Genomic DNA, 24050 nt, shown 5'->3' on the forward strand with positions numbered 1-24050 from the left:
GTCTTCCCCATAGCCGCCCTGCCGGACAACCTTCCGAGGTCGGGGACCTGCGCTCGGCAGTCTTTCGACGCCGTAATGCCCTCGACGTCCGAAAGTACGGCGTCGCTGCCATCGCTGAAGGCGCCCTCCGCTGCCATGGCCGCCTGCCTGGCGTGGTGGGCCCAACGCTTTGTCGAACGGTCCTTAAGTGTCTTAGGCTTAAACCTACTACACGCTCTGCAGTTCGCTTCGGGGTGGTCCCTTGGCAAGCAGAGATTGCACGTGGCGTGCCTGTCGACCCAAGGGTATTTGCCGTTGCACTTGGGGCAGAATTGGAAAGGGGTACCCTCCATACGCACCTTGAGGCAGCGGGCTGGTAAGTGTAGGAAATATATAAGGTGTACCTATATACCAAGAGTGAAGAGTATGTACCACCCCCCACTCTCCCTACTTGCAGGGCCGAGGCCAGCGGCCTACTAGGCCCGGGCCGAGGCCAGCGGCCTTCCGAGGCCCAGATCCGTCGTGCAGCAGCCGACGGTCGATGTCTTCTCCAGCCGTCGTCGAGTGTCGAGGGTCGACGTTGGGGTGGGGAAGGATGTCAATAAATAATTTTAAACTTCAATAATTAGCAAAAGTATGGCTAAGGCCAGGGGACTCCGCAAGATGCTTCCGACCAGTATGGCGGAAAAAAACAATCTGAGGATCCTAGACGCGCGAGGGATCTTGGGTACAGTGGACGTCACACTAGGGATAGTATTACTGGCACACCTGTGTCGACGCCCATTTTCGAGTTTCGAAAAACAAACTGTAATACTCCGCAGCTTCCACTAGATGTCGGCCTATGCACAGCATGTGATCTAAGCAGATTCCACAAGCCTCAGAAATATATGTATATATATATATATATATATATATATATATATATATATATATATATATATATATATATATATATATATATATATATATATATATATATATACACAAATATACACCTTTTCCTCTGTGTGTTGATTTTTCCAAAAGAGGGAGACGGGTTGTGTTGTTCCTCTTGGTGTGTCCACAATGTGTTGTATAGTGCCCGGGTGTTTGCATCATGTATTACTAAAGGAAGGAGAGGTGCTATATCGTGGATGCTGTGAGCTGGGGATGTCATGTGGAGTGTTGCCTTGTAAATGTTAGAATGTTTACCCAAGGGTTCCACATCCAGGCAGTTAGAGCTCCCCAGCCTGGGTGATGGGAGCTAGTGTTATGTCCTGTTCACTAATGTATATATCTTCTTCTAACTGTGACTTAGGTACTTGTAATAAACCCTATGAGTAACCCTAAGAAGCCTGAAAGTCACTTTGTAAAAGATTGATTGTGCGGAGGAGGAGGGGAGAGGGACGTGACTTTGGATGAATCCCTCTCTTTGTGGCATCGGTGACTCTGTGTAAGGGGTGATCTGACCCCCAACTGACAATTGGCAGTAGCATTTTTGAAAGCAGGGAGGACGTAGAGGGGGCAATATGAAGAGTGGTATGTGAACTATGTGGCTCAGTGAAGGGGCAAGTAGAAATAGGGTGAGAAGTAAGGGTGCTTCTGTTTGGCCTTCTGCTATTAGTAGCTACGTACTTCAGGAAAGTGCTCTTTGGCCCAGATCAGAGGCTCCGATAGGTTTGTCTGGCTTGGAAGTCGCATGAGAGTTGAGGAAATTAGCCCTGTGACAGCAGAGCATACAGTGTGTAACACCTCACCCATCACGATTAGAGATGCTATGAGGGCCGCTGTGGTTTGTCTGTATTGAAGTGGTACCTGGCTGCGGCACTGCACATTTCCTAGAGGTTTCAGTCTAGTCATTTGACTGGAAGAAAAACATTGTGACTTTTTGAGGGACAGAGCGATCAATCTAAAACAGTTTAAGTGTCCCACCCCTCTCCGCCCTGACACATTGAGGTACCACTGACTTACATCTCTGAGGGAGGCAAGCCAAGGAGAAGGGAAACACGAAAGACCTACAAGGGCGCGACTATAAAAGGCATAACAGCAAGGGGGAAATAATTTGGTGGACCGATCCCCACAGATGCCAGGGGCCAAGGTGATGAACTGTCCCGGCCAAAAATAAAGGGTCCACTGATCCACAAGGGGGACAGCTGGAACAGGGCTGCCGTTAACATCTGGAAGAGGCACCAGCGGCAGGCTCAGGGAAACAAACAGAGTGAACCTAAGGAAGGACAACCACACACCATGGCCCTGAATAAAGAAGATCTACAGAAGGGTCTTAAAAGCACAGAGGGCAGAATGATGAATTCTCTCAAAGACCAATTAGCCAAAGTCGACATAACCGACAGGGGTTGTCAGAAGTAGCAGAGGAGGTCAAACAGAATCTCTTGGAGCAACTAGCTATGGTTACCCATAACCTCGAGTTGCAAGCAGAAGATTAGGAAAATGATTCCTGCAGGTCGAACATTCGAGTGAAAGGTATGAGTGAGGCAATTCTCGACACTGACCCGAAGGACACTATGCAACAATGTTTTGGAAGCCTCTTAACTGAGACACAACCAGAAGGTAAGAGTATAGACCCGGTGCATAGGGTGGGCCCCAAGAGACAGGGTCCTGGGACAAGGCCAAGAGATATCCTGGTGGCCCTGGCATCATATACAATGAGGGAAGATATACACTGTTCAGCAAGGGTCCATCCAGGAATAACAATTAACGGGTTCCCAATCCATCTTTATCGGGACTGGGCACGAACCACACTTCAGAAAAGGAAACCCAGTGCCCAAACGCTTAATAGCGAAGAATATTTAATTTCCGTTTGGGCTCCTTTTTATGTGGGAAAGCCGGCAGCAGCGAGTCACGACGTATGAAGAAGGGCTGTCAGTAATGTGAAGGAAGAAGAAAGGCAACCATTGCAAACCTCTACATCCTCATCCCCTTAAGGAGACATCAAACCCTGGAAATGGTTTGGAGGGCAGGGAAGGAGAGGCAACAGAGGCATGAAACTGAAAGGTCCTTTGGCCAAAGAAGGGATATGAGCCCCACGGAAGGAACATGACAATGTACAAGGGTCTCGGATTGTAATTCCTCAGCCACACCGTTACTTTGAGCAATGTAGGAGGTTGAACATGGGGGTGCTGTGTTCGAGATACAATGATATGGTGGGCGAAATGGGCAGTGATGAAGGGAGAGAAATCATGGAATCAGACAGGGGGTGTAGTTCGTCCCCTCAGGGGAGGATCCCGGTGTTGTACCAGGTGCAATGCCCCAGGATAGCATCTGGGGTAGTTCTTGGAGACACTGGCCCCAACAGGGAAATGGGAGGTGGTGGGGGTCGTTTGAGGTTGAAGGGTTGGGGAGGGGAAAAGTCCCTCAGCAAAAAGGGGGGCGGGTGACCCATGCTTGCACAACAATTTCAGAACACTAAGGTTCTGGTAATGATACGAAAGAGAGGAAAGGCCCAGGACATGTACAATGTCACTTACGATTACATCATATAATGCACAGGGATTTAATTCCCCTGAAAAACATAAAAGGGTTGAAGGGCAAATAAGACTATTTGGCAGATATTATAATGCTCCAGGAGACAAAGAAAACTGATAAATCAATTCCCTGCTTTCACCAATTTACACAACTCTACCAAGCAAACTCACAGGGGAGAACAACAGGGTATTGATAGCCATTAAGAGCTCAGTTCAAGAGAAGGTTCTACGAACGCTAGAAGATAAGCAGGGGAGGTTTCTATTTTTGCAAGTGCAATTGGGGCATAGGAGAATGTGCCAAATACAGGAAAAGAAGGTTTCCTACAAGAAGTAATATTGAAATTGGAAGGGTTTTCAATAGGGGATATTGTCCTCTCTGTCGACTTCAACCTGGCATGGGACCCTATTAGAGACAAAAGTTCTGGGAGCAGTCACGGGGGTGGCCGAGGGGCTGAAGAAAGGGGAGGATTAACTTGTTTCTCACATGGTTTACCACATTTTGTCTAGAATCAATTATGTGTGGATGTCAGCAGCTCTCCTAGGGGAAGTAGAGGATGTAAACTCGGGAGCGATTTCATTATCGGACCATGCACCTCTGACGATCACTATAAAGAGATGGGAACCACGTAGAGGGCTGTGGACTGAGAGATTGTCAGACGAAATTGTGGTGGAGAGGCTCTAATAGTGCAGCAAGGGTGCTGCATATCTGTAGTTCCAAAGGACGTGTGGAGTATCGCATAACTTTATAGAGACTTTTCTAAGGTCTAAGAGGACAGGCAGAAGGGTGGCCTAGTGGCCTTGATTTGTTTTCAAGCCCTGCTTATCACTACCTTGCTTTTGTTTAAGCCTGTACTGTATGTTTATCAAATAAGTTTCCAACATATGAAAACAATTTATGTACCGTGTTGAGTCACTCAGGACTCTTTGTTGAACACAAAATATTGCACTTTTTTGTTTTTTGATTTGCACCTTGTATTATGCTAAATGACCCACAAAATGTCAGACTGAAACCCCAAAAAAAAGTTTATATTGGTATTAAAAAAAAATTAAAAAAGTGTATCAGCAGCTAAATAATAAAAGCTGTGTGAACAGAGATTAGTTCAAAAGTGGTTTGTCTACTTTTCGCCTAAATTTCAAGCAAGGCAAAGATTGTCTTGTCTATGTGATACATGTTAAAGTGCATAAAATGTATGTAAATATTGATAGTAGGACACCCCCCCTTGTTTCAATTCGTTTTTCAGCCCATAGTCCCACCAGTTTGAAGGATGTCCCTTCAGTTACCATTAATCTAATATCTATTAGGCAAAATCTAGATATACAGGAGAAGAGGAGCATCAAATAGCGGCCTTTGCTGACGATATGTTGACCCGGACACAACCAGAAACCTCAATACCGGCACTGCTAATAAAACTCTCCAATATGGAGAAAGTCGCTGGGCTAAAAGTCAATATGGCCAAATCTCAATTGCTAAGTTTGGGGCTTACTAAAAATCAGGTGATAAATCTGCCAAAGTTATCCCTCATTAAAATGGCTGACAACACTATTGCTTACCTAGGGGTAAGCCTAACGGACTCCGTCTCAAGCATATATTTGGGCCAATAAATCCAGGGCTGCTCTCCAAGATGGCAGATTTAAATAGATGGACCCCTATGCGTATATCATGGTTGTGGAGGATAGCCACAATAAAAATGATCCACAATAAAAATGATTGTGCTTCCTACACTACTTTACCACTTCCAGGTGCTCCCTGTTAAAGGTTCCACAATCGTACTTTCAGGCAATCAACAAGTTAGTATCACAGTTTATATGGCAGAACAAACACCCTAGAATAGCTCTGGAGACTTTGATGGCTCCTAGATTGAAGGGGGGGGGGGGTTCAAATCTCCCGAACTTAGCCAAATATTATGCAGCTGCCCAACTGCAGGTTTTACGAGAATGGCTCTCCAATTACATGCCTGGGGCTAGGATAGACTAGGCAGTAGCAGGGACCTTTGGTTAAATAAGCAAGATAGGCCCATGAATGTAGGTTTCAGCCAGATATTGGTGGTAGTCTGCTATCTATGGGATTGCTTGCTTACAAGGGGTCACCTGTTCACACATCCATCTCAAGTTTTACCCCATTGTTTGGAAATCCAGTTATCCCCGGGAACGTGTCAGGGTTCCTTTGCAAAATGGCATACAGAAAGGTGGGAGATATGATGGAGGCAGTAGAGGTCAGGTCCCTTGAGGATTGTAAACAGTTTGGGCTGACAGAAAAAAAAGATAGGCTGGAATATGATCAGTCGAGATACTGATTGAAACAACCAGATTTACAACGTGCAGGGCTAAGAGATCTGACTCCATTTGAGAAGTTTATTACAACACACATGGGGGACAAACAGTTGGTGTCACAACTATATGCGATCCTACAGGGGGAGAGCCCAGACCGTACATGGACATGATGCGATGGCAAAGGACACGGGGGGGGGTGGAGTAAACACCTATAAAACACTGGGAAACCCATTGGGAACAAATCTCGAAATTAACTATATCCATCCAAACCAGGGTAGCATTGTACAAGATATGGTACAGTGGCACCATACTCCAGAAAGATTTCACTCGATGTATTAAGGGGTAATGCAAGAATGCTGGAGGGATGCTCAGGGAGGGGTGTTTGGAGACATGTATGGTGGGACTGCCCAATACTGAAAGTCTTTTGGGAGGATGTCCGTGGTCAGATACAGAAGATGTGTGTGGCCCGCCAACCTACTCCCTGAGGGAATGGGTGTGCAGTCTTTTGGCGTTCCAAATTCCAACTAAACCTGAGCGCAAAGCGCTTACGATGCCATTAATAGCGGCATGGTTCCTTTTGGCAAGAAAATGGAAGCAAAAAGCATCTCCCGCGAACAATGAATGGCTCTATAAGGTGGGGAATGATATTTGACTACCTCAGGGGAGATGCATGTTGCAATGGGGGCCCCAAAACCTGAGAATATTAGATAAATGTAGACACTCTGCCTCATTTTGAAGTGACAGTGTATGTAGCATTAACTGATCAAAAACGTCGGGCATGGGGAGGGGGAAAAGGCACAATGGGTTGTTTTATTGTTGCTATATGAAAATAATGATACATATGTATAAATACGGATGAGAAGTTGTCTTTCTGGTGGTTTGTGAGGACCTGTCTCTGTGCCATTTTAAAGAACGCTTGTACTTTAAAATCGATGATGCTCTCCGACCGTTAAGCACAACGTAAGATCCACCTGCTGTCTGCACGCATTTGCTTTCGGAGCTGTGACATTTAGACTACCATTTTCATTCATTACCTAAATTGAACCAACTAAATTGGCATAATAGCTACCAGAAGCTCTTTGAAATTGACATTCTCTCGTATTAACTACCTGCTGGATCGAAAGCTAAACTGTATCTCTCCGTTCCCAGCCTTCAGGCACAGCAGCATACAAGCACATTGAAGCTCTGTGAAACTGACTTTGCCTACTTAATTTTTGGGAAATGGGGCAGCAAGGCTTTTTCTTTGTTGCACTTCAATGAGCCTACCATAGCTCTGCACAACCGACTGCTTTTGTTAACCCTTTCAATTCCAGAATGGTGTGCCTCCAATGATCTGTGCCTTAATGCCAGTAAGACGGAGATCCTCCTCATTGGGACATCTGCTCCCTCCTTTCCTCGCCCCCTCTGGGCAATATTCCTGCTCCTTCCTGTGAGGGTAAGAACATTGGTGTCATCTTCGGCTCCACCCACTCCTTCTCACTTCACATCTCCGACATCTCTAAGAAGTCAAACTATCAGCTGCACCTCCTCAGAGGTATTTTTCCTTCTTACTTTCCCTCAGTAGCTCACTGTCTAGAGCTATGTTCCCCTCTAGTCTGCCTTACTGCAACAGCCTCTTTCTAAATCGTCCTGCCTCTACTCGTCGACCTTTACAACTTATTCAGAACAGGACTGCAAGACTTGTCCTTGGCCTCAAGCCCAGAGATCGTACCTCTCCAGCTCAGAAGTCTCTTCACTGGCTCCCCCGTGGCTGCAAGGATCAAGTTCAAGACCCTCTGCATCGTCCATAAGGCTTTCTGGGGCCTAGGACCGCCCTACCTCCAGCTTTCTCTTCCAAAACCTTTTCCTTCTCGAACGCTCAACCACCCCCAACTCTGAGGGTCAGACGCTTCTACAAGCAGAAAGTTGGGGGCAGATCCATCTCCTCAGCTGGGGCCTTCCTCTGGAACAGCCACCCTGCATCCCTCAAACTTGATCAGAACCACTTCTGGTTCCGGAAGCAACTCAAGACCTTCCTTTTCGCTTCCACTTTCTCTCTTCCTCTCCCCTACAAAGGCACCCCGACAGTTCCGCGCTCCGGTCACCCTCTGAACTCAGGCCCAGGCGCCTGGATGTCAAGTTACCCTCACAGTGCCTCTGGGCTCCCCAGCAACCCTACAATCCTTTCTCTCTGAACTTATGAGCCGCCCGCTGGCTGCACTTGTGAGTTAACCACATACAAGCTTGCTAAAAGAGGCTAGCAGCACAGGGTTTCCCCCCCCCTCGTATCAGCTGCTGCTTATTATCTAGTGCAATTAATCAATTATCTATCAACATGCCCTCATGAAGTCCCATAAAATCTTCTGTTTCATTGCCAGGTTAGGGGGCCAGCCCTACAGTATTGACAGTAGAGTTTGCTTCAGAGGACGTGCTGGCTTTCGGTGGTGCGACTCGCAGCTTGGTAACTGGATTGTGGTCTAAAGGACACAATATATCCTTGGTGTGTGCACTGTTACGCATTAATAATTTAATAATCTAAAAGACGACGTAAAAGGCACCTGCTGCTTAAAAACACTCATGCTCAAGTCAAGCGTAAAGTAATATCCGCCAAAGGCAAAGCTGAACTTGAAATCCCCTGCAAATGCAGGAGTAAGGCTCAGCAACCTGTCAACAAAACAATGGTTACCAGGGTCCTGGGGGATGGAAGGGTGTGTCAGGTAACTCTGCATGGCCCAATGGATAGATGGTTACAGTGTAGACCAGAAGGCCCGACTACTAATGCACAAGGGACAGCTTCCGCTGTAAGCCGAAAGAGGACTTACCATACTACACGAAATATGCTGCCCACACAAATTCCCCTTTCATCCATACCATGCTCCAATTCGCACACAGCAAGTTCTCAGTCTCCTTTCATACCTAGCACTACTGTATTTTGGCCTTCTCATACAGGTCCTATTCCTCTGGATCATGGACCGACGGGATGGCTGTTGCAAATGGCAGGAGGTTTTGCCTCTGGGGAAGTGAGCAAAACCTGAAGAGAAACTGGCTCTCCGCAGTGGGATTTATGAACCGTGGCTACCGATTGAACTTATGGCATAACCTGCCCAGGTAGGCAATAAATGGCTCTGAAGATTTAATCCATGGTGTCCAGTCAAAGGATCTAAAACAGAAGGATTGAATACAATAGGGTCGAGTCAATAGGACCGAAAAAAAGGGGAGGGTCGAATGCCTTTTTTTTGTTTTAAGTTTATTTTTTGGGGGGGAAAGAAAAAGTGGTTTTTACAGCAAAGACAGGGGTTTAGTGGCCCCCCCAAAAAATGTTTAATAAAAAATAATATTCGACCCTTTTGTTTTTGGTCCTTTTGATTCACCCCTATTGCATTTCGATCCTTTTGATTCGATCCGTTGACCTGTAACCTTATTCCATGTGGCGCTCCCTGATCTTGATAGCCCTACAAATTGGGTTTTGATTGAATTAATTTCTCCTGTTGTGGTGTGCCTTCTGAGTTAGAGTACTTCAGAACTAAAAGGCACTGGGATACCAACTGACAGTCTGCTGCAAGCAAATAATCAGTGTGCCAAAAACTCAGGACTCTTTGCCTTTGTCCCCTCAATGAAACTATCCACATTGAGTGACCTTACTACGGAAAAATCTAACCTATTTACTTATTTTGTTAGACTTATACATGCCAGTAGGGGCCTGAAAGAGGTGCCTCGGTGGATCCCGAACACACTGGCTGTACATGTAATTGAGGCCCCAAACATATTGATAGAAAGAAATAGCTTTGCTTTAACACACGAGGACACCACTGATCCTCTGGGTTACACTATTCTCACTTCTAGTCATGTTTTTCATTTTGGGAAACCTAGGCAACAAAAGCCTTTAGCACTGATGGCTTTAGTATTCCATGTCGTGTGGCAACTCAAAAAGACAGAGGGCGTCCGATGAGGTATTGGAGGTGCTTGCCATAGGAGTTAGGGCACAGTATAATCTGAAGTTGTTCATAGTCTGATCCAGGTCCCCTTATGTATAATCTACAATACTGGAAGACATCTTCCTGCTTGAGGAATTCCGATTATGAATTTATATGCTCCCCCAGGTGGATCTGCCACCAGAGGCATACAAACAAATTATTGAAAGAACATTAAGGTGGTAGTATGACAATCACTCGGATGGTATGGTCGTCATTACTGGTGATTATAACACCCAGACTCATTCCCATTACATTTACCCACAGGTAGATAATGGATATTACGATGAGCCCTGTGAAAATAATGAGGAAACTTAATAGGGATTATGGCTGGGGCAATTTGTAAATATCTTTGATTTGATGCGTTTGAATAATTAGAGCCAAAACTGTTCAAGCCCTCGAAACAAACGGGAAAGTATCTTCGTGTCTTGATTACGTATACCCAGATAACGAGCAATGGAAGCACTGTAGCTCACTTTCCATTTGACCCTCCTCTTGACTCATTCCCATGAGATTAAACAAATTAGTCCGAATAGATGTGTGAATGCCGAGGGCAACAGCGTTATCTGGTCGGAAGCCAATATAAAACAAATTAATTTATTAATCTGCTCGGACCATTTGCAATTAGAACATTGGCAGGTCGGTCGATAATGATTTCATATCTTCGTGGCATGACAGAAAATCTTATAGGATGATTACATATGAACCCTAAGGGGCAATCTTATTGTAAGTCTAATAAGAGGCCATTTTATATTCTAATACACCAGCTGGGAAAAACCTACTGCAAAACCAAGGCCTCTATTAAGGGGAAACCTTTGTTGTCAAACGTAGACACAGCAGCACAATTGGCCTCTCTCTCCATTCACTGTAAACACTGGCTGCGACAGAATAAGCACTCCATAGGTAGCGCCAATTGGAAATTTCATTTCGGCCTAGTTATAGGAAATGTCTTTCTGCCAATGACCGTCAGCAGCTTAATCCGATCCCGAGAAAACTTAGACTAAGACCATCTCCAAACTTTATTATGATAATAAAATACCTGGAACAGAGCATTCGATCTGTAGCCAAAAGGGTGCAACGATGCCTGGATTTCAAAGCAGTGATCCTAGAAGTCATAAAAAAAAATTGAAAAAGTTCTCGGGCACCTGGACCTGACTGCATCTCTGACATAGTTATAAAAATGAACCCAACTGTTTGGGCGTCCATACTAGAGAAGCTCTTTCAACAGATTTTAGTAAGCGGGGCCATCCCTGCTAGCTGGAGGGAGTCAATTCTGATCACTGTGTTTAAAAGGGGGCACAGGCTTGATACCTCCAATTACAGGCTCCTGGCTAAGCTTGAAACCAGTTTAAAAAGCTTTTCCTCTATTATTCTGAAAAAAAAAAACAATTAAATGGGCAGAAGGAAATGGCATATTAAAATAATTCCAGACAAAATTCAGAAAAGAATACAGCACCATGAGTAACATCTGTGCACGTCTCTACGTTATGGCAGCATTTCTGAATCGATCCTTTGTTGCTCCATTTTATAAAATCCATGCACATGGACACCTTGTTGCAATACGTGTGAATCAGGACGGTGCACCCAGCCCACTGTCACGAATCAGCAATTTGAAACAGGGGTGCATACTCGCACCCGTTATTTAATTTATACATCTCCAATATGGATGAGGAAAAAAGGTCTGCTACGTTACCCCTCAATGGGAGGAGATTCTGTTCCCTGGGTAGGCTACGCTGATAGTTTTGCTTGATTACACCCCCATAGGCATACAGCACTCCATTGATGCACTCTCCACCTATACTTCCGCCAATAATATGAAAATCAATCATTCTAAAACTAAAATGGTACTTGTAGGTGGCAGAACCTTTAAATAAAAAAATCCCATTCAAATGGAAAATAGATGGTGTGGCCCTTCAAATCGTAGATCTAGTCCTACAGTCATTTTATATGGGGACTTTTTAATTCCTAAAGTTCTTAAAAAGTGGCTTAAAAAAAATTAAAAAAAAAATGAAGGGTTGTAGCCAATAAAAGTGGATATAACGTGGAGGGTCTTATTAGCATTTATCATACCAGCATCATTCCTGGATTGCTCTATGGTCTGGTGGCACTCATCACGAAAAGTATCAAGGCTGGAAAAAAACGGAATGAAAGATATTGCGCTCTATGTTGGGCGTTCCAAGTGCAGTGCCAGTAGAGGCATTGAGGTGCGAACTTGACCTGCTCTAGATTTGCTCCTTGTGGCTGCTTCCGCGTTGCAAGCTGTTTCTTACCTTACAATCTCTACCGCATGCACCACACATTGTATTGGGGCTTGTTGCTTCTCACCACTCTAAGGAGGGCTTTAATCCCCTTCTCCGAGAACTGCAACTGACAGCTTTGCCCCATATGAGCAATATAAGCGTATCATTGGAATAGTCTCTGCACTCTCCTAATGCACATTTATACTTAAAAAATTAACAAGAGCTTGGAACAGAGTTGATAACAGATAAATTATCGGCTAAGAAAAGAGATAAGGAATACTGCGCAGCTGAATATTCTCTGCCCCTATTTAACCAAATTATGTCAGATCAGAAGATTTTTCACCCCTTTTCGATTTAATATCCTCCCCACAAGAGAATAAATTGGAAGCTGGTCGAACCACCCATATAAATAAAAGAGTATATTTGTTGACTATGCAAGATATTGGTTGAGACCAGGCACCATGCCCTCGCTTTATGCCCAGATTTGAAAGTCTAATACCTAAAGGGCTATCATAATTTTGCAAGCAAGGAGGAATTCATTTTTTGCGTGAGCAATTTTGAAGTAAACTATAGGGGGCTGAATCTTTGGTAAATACGGCAGCTGCAGTAATATCTGGAGGGAGGCACTGAGAATCTTTGCACTTGCACTTCAATTTAATCTATAATCAAATATAAACTGGGTGAAAGGGATCCTGTTGGCTGCTCATTTTGGGGGAAGGTGATAGTCCTTTTATAATCTATGCATTCTAGTATTGATAAGCTTTCTTGTTCTTTTCTACTACTGTTTTAGATGAATAGTTGTAGTAATTGTATGTTTGTATCATATTTTTTCTTTTTTTTTAGAGCTAAAATTGACGTTTCCTTTTTTAATATACAAGGATAGCATGTGGTTTGAACTGCAATTTAATGTAATTAATTTTGATGGAGTATTAATTGTTTAATATGTGCTAAAGGTTGATTTTATAACCAAATGCACAATTTAAAAAAAGTATTAATACAACAATGTGGAACCCATTCACTACAAACAATTGTAGTCCTGCGATAATCGATAGAACTACTAGAAACTGCAGAATTTACTGAAGTTGCAATACATTATATCTACTTGTTTCTACAAATTATTGCAGTTTAGATGCGAACACTTTCTTACAGCTACTGCAGTGCAAAAAGTGTAATACAGTATTTACCCAAAAACGGTGTATGATTACTTTTATGGGAACTAATTTTTCAGGGTAGGTTATTCTACTTACACATTGTAATGCAGTGTGTATTTTAGTTATCTATATTAACAAGAAGTGGTCTATGGGAACATGTATTCTTGGTTGGCAGGTGGAATGGTGGTGGGGGGGGGGGACTGGGTTGGCATATTCTCCTAGTGAATGGTGTACTTCTGGTGACGCATTGTCCTGCGGGGACTACCGGGATCGGAATCTCATCAAAATATGACAGTGACGTTTTATGCTACTGAACATTTTGAAAGCCTGAACTAAACTCTTTAGTTCATTCACACTATTTAAAAACAAAAATGGATAAGTACGCACGGTTCGTTCGAGGGTTGGTGAGGCGAAGGTCACCAACATGCAACATCCCCTGCATACCATGTCATTTAGAGTATTTGCCTCTGCACGGTGAGAGAAATATTGATCTCAGCAGAGCTCCAGGACGGACTTTGTGACCGCGCCCCTGCACAGCGAATCCTCGCGAGGGGTAACCCGCCTTGATAACCCACAACGCAGCTATCTCCGGCAGCTGTTCCACCCCAATACGACTAGAGCTCCGACCCCTAGGCAAACGCGGCTCACGGAAGCCCGCCTCATCATCGAGAGATGCGTCCTGTGCAGCTTTGGGGAAGAGGGGCCGTTGCGTACTGCACGCAGATACCTTGGAATAGTCCCTAGAAGTCCTACCGCACCAGCCTTGAGTTCGCTGGAAAAGCCCATCGTGGCTCACCTTGTTGTACAGTATGTCGGGCTCCTGGTTGGGCACCGGGATGGCCGCTGTCGCCGATAAGCCGCGGGTCCGAAGGAGCAGACATGGCAACCTGGAGCAGAAACCTCCAACCGCTATACGGAACATAACTAGAGCTGTGCAACGTCTCAGACTGCACTGACAGAAACAAATGCCTGAGTAAAGCACGAACTTTGGAACGTCAAGACCAATGGGCGGGGCAGCTGCACGTCACGGGGTGAGAGAAGGTGACCAATGAGTGGATACCCAATCATAGGACAGAGGCCCGGACGCAGGCGGGAAGTAGGGCCCTGGGGGTATGCAACAGCCTTGCACTGAGTTTGGCAGCCAATAGGAACGAGCAGACTGTTATAGCATATTGAGTAAGACCAATGGGGTCGAGTACTAGTTTCGCAAAACTCCGGTAAAATCCGGCAAGAAGCCAAGCCGCCCTTTCCCCCAGTAACGGCCACATCAGAATTAGCAATGTCAAAACAGGTAGTGGCAGCGCTCCGAGCACATGGAATACATTATATCGTTTTGGCTATGAGGTGGCGCAGCGCCAGTATAGCCGAAACGATTGCATTATAATCAGCAGTATTCAAACAGTGGGGCACAGCCACCCAGGGGTCTACGGGTGCATCCCTGGGGGGCCCTGAGAGCTCAGCATGAAATGTAAAAAAAAATGTTTTTTTTTTTTTTAGATTGGAAGAAATGGATGGGCAGGGGTGGCTCACATGGTCAGCATGAAACTGTCTCAGGCAACAATGAAAAAGTGCCCCTCAGTTGTTAATGGATATTCATTCCTTTAGACACACAGCTTGTAGGTGTTTGGTTATTTACCCACCCATTGGTTGTCCATGGCCATACTAATCCCTATAGCTGTTTCCACACACTTCATCCCATTCCCCACCCAATACACATCCTCCTGGGATCTATTTGAGCTAACCTGATCAAGCCTTACCACCAAACGTTGTGCTGGAAGTGCCTGCTAGTGTTTTTCAAAGCAGTCTGACAGTTAATGACTCAATTGGAGCTATAAATGGTGCCACTGGTGTAATGGCAAATGTCAACTAGGTCTACCGTGCCACTCGATTTTTATAAGCGCTATGCATGTCCTTTATTGAAGTTCTGTTAAAACAAGCATTGGCAAAGCCATCAGTTTTGGCTTGTGTATAAGTATTGGGCATTTGCCAGGCACTGCTATTATAGGTCCATCTACTCACAACATTTTCATCTGCTACTATCAATGGCCAGTTAATACCACTAGGGCAGTGCCTGGCAAATGCCTTTCCCATGCCTACACACAAGCCAAAACTGTTGGCATTGCAATGCTTGTTCATTTTTACTGTTGCTTTATTTGCTCATAGCAGGCATACATTAAGACCCACAGCCACTGCTGGACATGGACAAATACTAGAAGCAATAAAGGCATTAGACTGGGGATGGAGTTGTGGCAATCAAGTGATATGCTTCCAAAAAGTGAAAAAAACAGGACTAAAAGAAAACTTGCATTTGTATAAATCATTTGAGGCCTTAAAAAAACACATAATACATCAACCTGACAATATAAAAATAGCTATAATAACATTGAGTAAAAAGTGTATAATTTTAGATACATTTTCCCCTTCCTGAATGGGAGCCTACATTTACCAGCATACAAAGTAACATGAGCGTAAACAATCTCTGTATGATGCATTTTCTTTTAATATGTTTCTGTCACTCTTGATAGCACATATGTCAAATAATCACTTGAGTGTAGCCATTGTTATACACAGCATTCAACTTTATGCACTCTCCCCCTTTATACTACCCACCCTTCACATCCCTTAAGAAACATAAAACAGCCACTTCCCACTGAAGGCGATGTCTACAGCCATCTAAAGTTAATTGTGCTTAAATGTAAAAAAAGACACACCTGAGCAGGGCTCTTTGAGCTCAAACGTTAAGTGTTCGATTACTGGGGAAAGCTGTAAGTGCAGTACTATACAGCAGCTCGAGCATGGGCTTTTGGTTTCCCCGAATTTGGGAATATGGAGAGACAATTCTTGGTGGATTCGAATCTGAAGAAATTTGCCAACTTCCGCCACTGCCCACAGCAGAGAAAGCAGGGCATACTTGGATCATCAAAAGTGAGATGGGGAATGCATGTTTAACGCGTGCCAACTGTCATACATGGCAACGTGCATCGTGGTATTCGGGAGAGAGAGTTTGAGCATTGCTTTGGTGAACTGCTTTTATCTGTGTTGGAGGGTAAAGTGTTGCTGTCTCATTTTGGGGGTGCTAACTGTGTATCTGTATGTATAGATAGGAATGTTTTGTAGTGTTTAGTACACTTACGGTTTACCTGCATGTGTTTTAAGGCCTAGCAAATAGTACATCAGTAGGATGGAGCTGTGCATCTCTAAGAATAGTGAGCTTGGGGTCCATGTCTGGATTCCCCTAGTAACTTAGGGTGAGACCCAAAGTTACTTAAATATGCAAATTAACAAGGGGGGTCCTGGGAGTCCCTCTGCCAGACAGTCCTGGTTATGAGAGACTTACTCAGAGACTTTAGCTCACTATCTTTCACAGAGAAGAAATATCCCAAACATATCAGTCTTTGTCCTGCCCTGGGTAAATCCAGCACCGAAATGCTAGGCAATTCTCCTCTGAACAAGAGTACCAACAGCAACCCCAGACACGTGTTTGGGTAAGACTGGGTAAGTCTTTCGTAACCAGGACTAATGTCTGGCAGAGGGATTCCCAGGACCCCCCTTGTTAATTTGTAATTTTAATAGAATTATGACTTTCTGTAACGTTAGTATGGAAAATATGAATTATACTCCATGCTATATATTATTTTTAATTGAACAGAAACAAAAAAAATATATATGTACTTTTTGCTAGGCCTTAAAACACATGCAGGTAAACCGTAAGTGTACTAAACACTCCAAAACATTCCTATCTATACGTACAGATACACAGTTAGCCATAGGCGCCAGGCTCATAGGTGCACACTTACCTGATGCAGACCATGCTGCAAGAAGATCCAAGCCCATGTGAGGCCTGGAAGGGACTACTTTACCTTATGGACTATTTTGTTACTCGGGTGTGGTTGGGGAGGAATACCTACCTGGGACTACTTTGGAGGCTATTTAAACCACGCCTGAAGAGCAGCACACGCTTCGCATTATTCTGCATCCAGCAGCGTAACGTTCACCGTGCCAGCAGCAGCATCCAGCCTTCTGCCAAGCCCGGCTCGAACCTGGAGCACCTAGAAAGAAGGAAAGAAGCAAAGGTTAGAACAAGAGTATTACCTGATTTCTTACCTGATTCCGGATTCATTGCATCTTCAAACCAGAGGAAAGACTTTGTTTTAAACGCGTCGCATCGCCAGCAGCAGCGCCGCGCCATACTCACCGTTCCACGCAGCATCTCTTCGATCCGGCGCTGTCTCCATCTTTACATCACTGAATCCCGGCACCTAAGGGGGACAAGAAACAACAAGGTGAGCAGAGAGAACAGACAGAGACAATCTCTTTAGCCCCCATATGCTTACCTGAGTTTACCGCTGGAGGTATTATTCATCAGCACACCACATCTTCTTATGCCGCAGCTGTAAGAAAAGGAGAAAGCAGCAAGTTTAACCCTTGGCATTATTTACCGGACAGTGTTGGGTAACACAGACTTTTACCGGAGCGCTTTCAGCTGTCAATCTTCTTATTGGGTCAAAGCTGCAAGATAAAAAGAGGAATTGGACAGGAGTGAATTCCAGACATTTTGAACTCTTACGAACTATATACTTACAGCTCATCGCCAGGACCTTTTGGAGTCAGGATTCGTCTACCACTCTTCCAATATCTTCAAGCCAGTGAAGTAACTGGTCATCAATGCGCCCCTGCGTGCTTCGCAGGATGGAGGGCTCATCCTTCAAGAATATAAGGTGAGATTGCTGAGAGGGCACTTCAGAGGTGATTAGTGGGGAGGACAGTGGGGGTGCTATCACTTAAATCCACTAGTGGCTAAAACCATCTCTCCACTTGTAGGAGAATATTTCTACGGGTCAAGCAGACAAGATTAGGAGGGCAGAGCCAGTCAGTCATCGCTGCACTACGCATCACGTGGGTGGAGGCCGCAGCAGTCCGGGTCCGACCGATGCCCCTGTGGGAGCCAGGTGAGCGTAACATGAAACCCAAGCAATACTATTCTCGCTGGATGCAGAAAAAGCATTCGACCATGTAGAATGGTCCCTCCTGTTCCGCACCCTGGAAAATATGGGATTCGGGGAGCCTTTTATCAAAATGGTGCAAGCTAATTACAATACCCCGGGTATCCGCATAGCCCTGAATGGAATTGTAACTGATAGAGTAACATTAGGACGGGGTACAAAACAAGGGTGCCCTCTATCACTGTGTTGCTTTACGTAATCTATTTAGAACCCCTACTAATTAAAATTCAGGACTCTGAGCACCTTAGGCACATAGAAATGGCGGGAGTCTCCCATAAAGTAGTAGCATATGCAGACAATTTGATGATGGCTCCGACGGATCCAGAGCGATCACTCCCGGTGCTTATGCAGGAATTGAAGGAGTAGAGGAAAATATCAGGCTTAAAAAATTAACAAGCTGAAATCAGAAATTCTGATGCTAGTGGATGATCAGGAAGAGATACACAGGCTAGCCACAAATATGCGATTAAAGGTAGCAGAGAAAGGGGTTACATATCTAGGTATAACCCTCACAATAATGATTGAGCAACTATATGGAGCTAATTATCCACAAATATTGGCAAGAATTAAACAAGATCTTAAGAGATAGAATCCTCTTACGATATCATGGTGGGGTAGGATGACCTCGAAAAAAATGAATAATTTACTGAAATTATTTTACCACTTCCAGGCACTGCCGATCAGAGTAGGTTGTATGTGAAGGTGCACTCTATTTACATGGGTAAGTCAAAGTACGTTTTTCAATATGTGTTAGATAACTCTCAGGTGCTCTTTGTTAAGTCTGTGCTACCAGGCTGACAACTGAACAAGAAAAAGGTCCACCGTATTTAACGGGCGGCAAACAAGGGCACTCTTCAACTCAATGAATTAGTAAATATTCAAACAATCAAATTTCAATATTTCCAAAATATATATTTGCATTTATATGTAAATGTAAAAAAACAAGAATTCATTTTTCTCACTAAAGTCATCACAGGTTCAATCAATTGTTTTTCTCAATAATTTTCAATACAGTAATGATAAATAATGTTGTAATTCAACTTCATTACAAGTTTCTGCCATCGATATTCAGTTCATTGGTACATTAGTAAAAAAATTCCAGTGCTATCTTGGTTCAGATATCTTAAGTATTTTTTGTCTGGGTGTTCTAATCCAGTTGGAAATTCTTGTATGGACACCTCCTAATTCTCACTACGCGTTTCGGGCTTCGATGACCCCTTCTTCAGGTGAAGATATCTGGACTTTAATCAATTCTTCCTAAAGGTAAGTGATACATGGAACTAGTTTAGTATCCAATTCACAATATCTTTTCATCAGTAATGTTCTTTTAATATGTAGTAAGTCACTGCACACTCTCTTACTAACCTGTAAAATACTGTGTCTTTCTTGGAGTTGTACCAATGAAAGAACAATTTGGAAACTACAGTTTTCACAAAACCTACAGACAGGAAGAGTTTATTACTAGCCTCAAGCTTTCACCCCGCAAAAAACTATTGAGAGCATCCCACTGAGTCAGTTTCTCAGATACAGAAGGATTTTTTCAAAGGAAGAAGAATATGATGAAAACGCATTAGAACTAACCAGAAAATTCCTAAAGAGAGGTTACAAAGAAGAATCATTGTTGAAACATGCTGTTAAAGTGAAGAACACAGCAAGATCATAAGCTCTGAAACCGAGTATAAAAACCAAGGAGACTGAACTGGTATATGTGACGACATATTCACAACAAAGCAACAGTGTTAAGAAGATAATAAAAAAGAATTGGAAATTATTAAGCCTTGGTCCAACATTAGCTGCACTTTTTCCGAAGCCACCGCTGTTTGCGTATAATAAAAGTAGATCAATACGGGATTGTCTGATCAAATCCAATTTTAGTCAGAGGAAAGTAAATAACAAATCCTACAGGCTTCTCGGCCCTGCTGGTTGTAAACGTAAAAATGAATAAACAAATATTAACAAAAAAAAAAATCCTTCAGGGGAATAATCCCTTGCAACAATTGTAATTGTTGTAATAATGTAATCAAGGGTAATCATATCAATCATCCAAGAAAAGGACATCCTATCTCACTGACACACACTTCAACATTTGATACCACCAATGTGATATATGGGATCAAATGCCCCTGCGGACTATTCTATGTAGGTCTAACAAGCAGGAAAGCAAAGACAAGGTGGGGAGAGCACAAATCCAACATCAGACAGCAATCAGTTAAATCACCAGCAGCACAACATTTTAAGGAGCAAAAACATACAGTGGCACAGATCCAATTTGTGATTCTTGAACATGTTACCTTACCAAGAAGAGGTGGCAACTTATCCAAAAGAAAGGACAAATAGAAATTGCTTGGATAGAGAAACTAGACAGTATGTACCCCCATGGGATGAATTTGGAATGGGATTTGAGTTGTTTTTTATGAATGGACAATTAAGCTATTGACATTGAAGGAAAAGGAGCAGTATATTTTGCAATAATCTGTGATTGACTAGAAATAAGACGTGTTATCATGAAGTAGACATGACATGAACTTTAGGACATGTCATGAACGAACTGAATCACCTTGGTATTGATTGTGACAGACATGTAATCATTATTGTGATGAAAATGAATATAAGAGGGAACTTCTCAATTGTACTCAATAACAATTTTTAATTAGAATGAAGTGAATGTCAATTTATGGTATATCTTGAAATTAAGCATGCAAATGACTATATTTGGAGAAAGAACGTTTTTTCATGATGTATGTATCAGAACGAACTTAGATGAAAACTGTATTATTGCGAGTAAATACTGAGGATTCCACAAACACAGCAGTAGCCACAACCGTGCCGGCAACAATCAGTAAGCGGATAGTTTGGAAACACTATAGTCAACATAAATTCAAATATTCCCAATAGATTAATATGGAATTACAAGTGCACTTTGGGCACCGAGCAAGTCAGGAACCAGGATAAATACACTAGTTCCACTCACCCAACATAGTGGACGGCTACGCATGAGTGGCATAATGGCTAAGGACATAAATAACGGACAGGATACAGAGTCGCTTAGAAACCACCCGATGCGACTGCAGAGGGAGTTCCAGGCGGTTGAATGTACGCGTCCCGATTAGAACGCTAAGTCTGATTACAGGTAAAGTGCGAACCGATAAGCTAGTTAAATAAACCTGGGGGGCTGTCCTGGGACAGTAGCTCATTTTAGGCACATATGTCTCCACAGAAATTATAACAAGGAAAATCGTACGACACAAGTCAACAACTCATCTCGTACGCGCTATTCTGAAACAATACAGATTGTTCTCACTAATACAGCGAAGCAGGTAGGTTGTACCTGCCTGTCTCAGAGATACATAATTGATGCCATAATTCTATTGAGATATACATACTTACGGATTGACAGTAGACCCCTGTAATTATTCACAACAGGGATCGTGAGTACTGCGGGAAAGAACAGTAGGAAGCCTTCATCCAACACGTGTATGGACACAAAAAAAAACAATGTGAGTGTAGTGAACTGAACACAGATGCACAAGTCTATCTGGGTGTGGCCCCATGTGGCACCCAGCGCCTATAAAGCGACTGATCCCACAGGGTGCCACGGTAGATTAGACACCAGGAGAGCGAGTCAAGCCAGTAGCCAATATTGAATCCTAAAAATAAAAAAAATGCCCTTTCATTACAGACGGGACACGTGAATCTGTATATAAATGTGGGACAGAAAGCATGAGATGACCCCGACTTTTGTGAAAACTCCAAGGAAGACACTGGGGGTCATTACGAGTTGGGCGGTAGCATGGTGCTATTAGCCCCATGGCTGCCTCCCATACCGGGTCCGGGTCTTGTGTGCCTGAATAGGGACTTACCAGGTCATTCCGACCCTGGAGGACCCGGTAAATTCCCATTCAACCAACCATTCCCCATTCCCATTTGAGCCCCGATAGGGCTCAATGGGAATGGGGAAGGCGCTAATAACGGGCCCGCGAATAGCAGGCCCGTTATTAACGCCCTGGTCCCTTAGCGGGACCCGTAAAAGACGTGTGGTCAGACCACACATCCTTTACGGTTCCCGCTAAGGGACCTTGGAATTGGGCGGTAAGGGATTACCGGCTCCGGTCTCCTTACCGGCGCCCGGTATCCCTTACCGCCCAACTCGGAATGACCCCCACAGTATCTTACATGTTGCACTACATATTGAGAGAACATTATTGATGAAAAGATATTGTGAATTGGTTACTAAACTAGTTCCATGTATCACTTACCTTTAGAAAGAATTGATTTAAGTCCAGATAACCTGAAGAAGGGCTCATCGAAGCCCGAAACGCGTAGTGAGAATTAGGAGGTGTCCATATAAGAATTTCCAACTGTATTAGAACACCCAGACAAGAACTAATTAAGATATCTGAACGAAGATAGCACTGGAATCCTTTTACTAATGTACCAATGAACTGAATATCAATGGCAGAAACTTGTAATGAAGTTGAATTACAACGTTATTTATCGTTACTGTATTGAAAATTATTGAGAAAAACAATTGATTGAACCAGTGAGAAAAATTAATTCATGTTTTTTACATTTACATATAAATACAAATATATATTTTTGAAATATTGAAATTCGATTGTTTGAATATTCACTCATTCATTAATTTGAAGTGTGCACTCGTTTGCCGCCCGTTAAATACGGGGGACCTTTTTTTGTTCAACTGCCGATCAGAGTTCCAAAAATATTCTTTAAATGCCTTAATAAGGCTCTTTCATCATATATTTGGAAAAAAAGACCCCCCCAGAGTAGCAAGAACAAATAAAGGCGGTCTGGCCCTTCCACATTTTCACAGATATTTTGAGGCGTCAAAACTATGAGCAATAAGGGAGTGATTAGCGGAAGAGACACACAAGATATGGGCCAGGCAGGATAGAGCGATAGCAGGAACGGAACCTTACGCGATTGCTGTGGGGAAAAAACTAATATAGGCATCCCAATCTTAAGATAAGCGAAGTGATGTGGGTGGGTTTGGAAGTGTGGGACGAAGCAATAAAAAAAGGGGTACTAACGGAAGAACCCCCTCCATTTAGTCCAATGTTTGGGTACCCCGACTTTCATCCGGGGATGGAAAAGGAGGCATATAAGAAATGGGAAGAAGCTGGTTGCATAAAGGTTTGCGATATGTATCAGGGCCAAACAATTAGATCCTTTGAGGAGTGTACAAAGGTACTTGACCTGACAGGCAAAGATAGGTTTAAATGCGAACAATTGAAATACACCAAGCATTAAACGGGCTGCGACGAGAGTATTAACACCATTTGAATCCTATATAACGACCCATTCAGGATCAAAGAAACTTGTCTCAGACATGTACAAATACATAAATACTCAAGACGAAGAAATTCAACGGAATTACAACTTTTGGCGATGTATCATAATGAGAAACTAATAAAAATATATTTTTTTAAAAAGTGCTGGGTTAGGGCGCTCATTCCAGGCCAATCAGCCATGATTGTTCCATGGATATTGCATAGCGCCCAGTCAACAGGCTGTTGAATGACACCTTCCCGGCCTCCGTTTACGTCCTCCTAGCAAGCACCAAGCAAGTTGAAGAAAATGGAAATTCACGGATTATAGATTGTGTGGCAGCCGATCACTATTATTACATATAGTAAGAAAATGCGTGCCGTTTAAGTTAACAATGCAAGGCTTGACGAACGTAGGCCGTTTGAAGCAGCATCAGCCAAGGGTCAAGTTGCACTGACACAAGTGAGCCGTCAGGGAAAGGAGTTGTTATGCTATTTGAATTTATTTGAGCTCATGCAAAGGGTAGCTATAGTTTTATTCTGCAGCAGGTCGGGATGGATCTTGTTCAAAGCAATGTTAAATATCGCACTGAGCTACATCAATGGGTTCACATCAAAAGATGTTCTAGTAGTTAGGCCAGGGGCTGCTGGGTTGTCCAAATGGAGGACAAGAGATGGCGAGAGCTCGACCGGGATGGCTCATTGATCGC

The 24050-nt window shown here is 43.6% G+C and overlaps 1 protein-coding gene across 1 annotated transcript in view; it reads right to left on the reverse strand.

The window, feature by feature from the left end:
- ALDH2 (aldehyde dehydrogenase 2 family member) overlaps positions 1–14188 on the reverse strand; it is a 742177-nt gene extending 727989 nt beyond the window's left edge. The window contains exon 1 of the mRNA XM_069619512.1: positions 13849–14188. Coding sequence (XP_069475613.1) covers positions 13849–13974 — 126 coding nt within the window. The 5' untranslated portion in view covers positions 13975–14188. The remainder of the gene's footprint in view (positions 1–13848) is intronic.
- Positions 14189–24050: the final 9862 nt, after the last annotated feature.

Source organism: Ambystoma mexicanum, chromosome 10 (genome assembly GCF_040938575.1).
Source record: "Ambystoma mexicanum isolate Mex_15411 chromosome 10, UKY_AmexF1_1, whole genome shotgun sequence".
Taxonomy (NCBI): Eukaryota; Metazoa; Chordata; class Amphibia; order Caudata; family Ambystomatidae; genus Ambystoma; species Ambystoma mexicanum.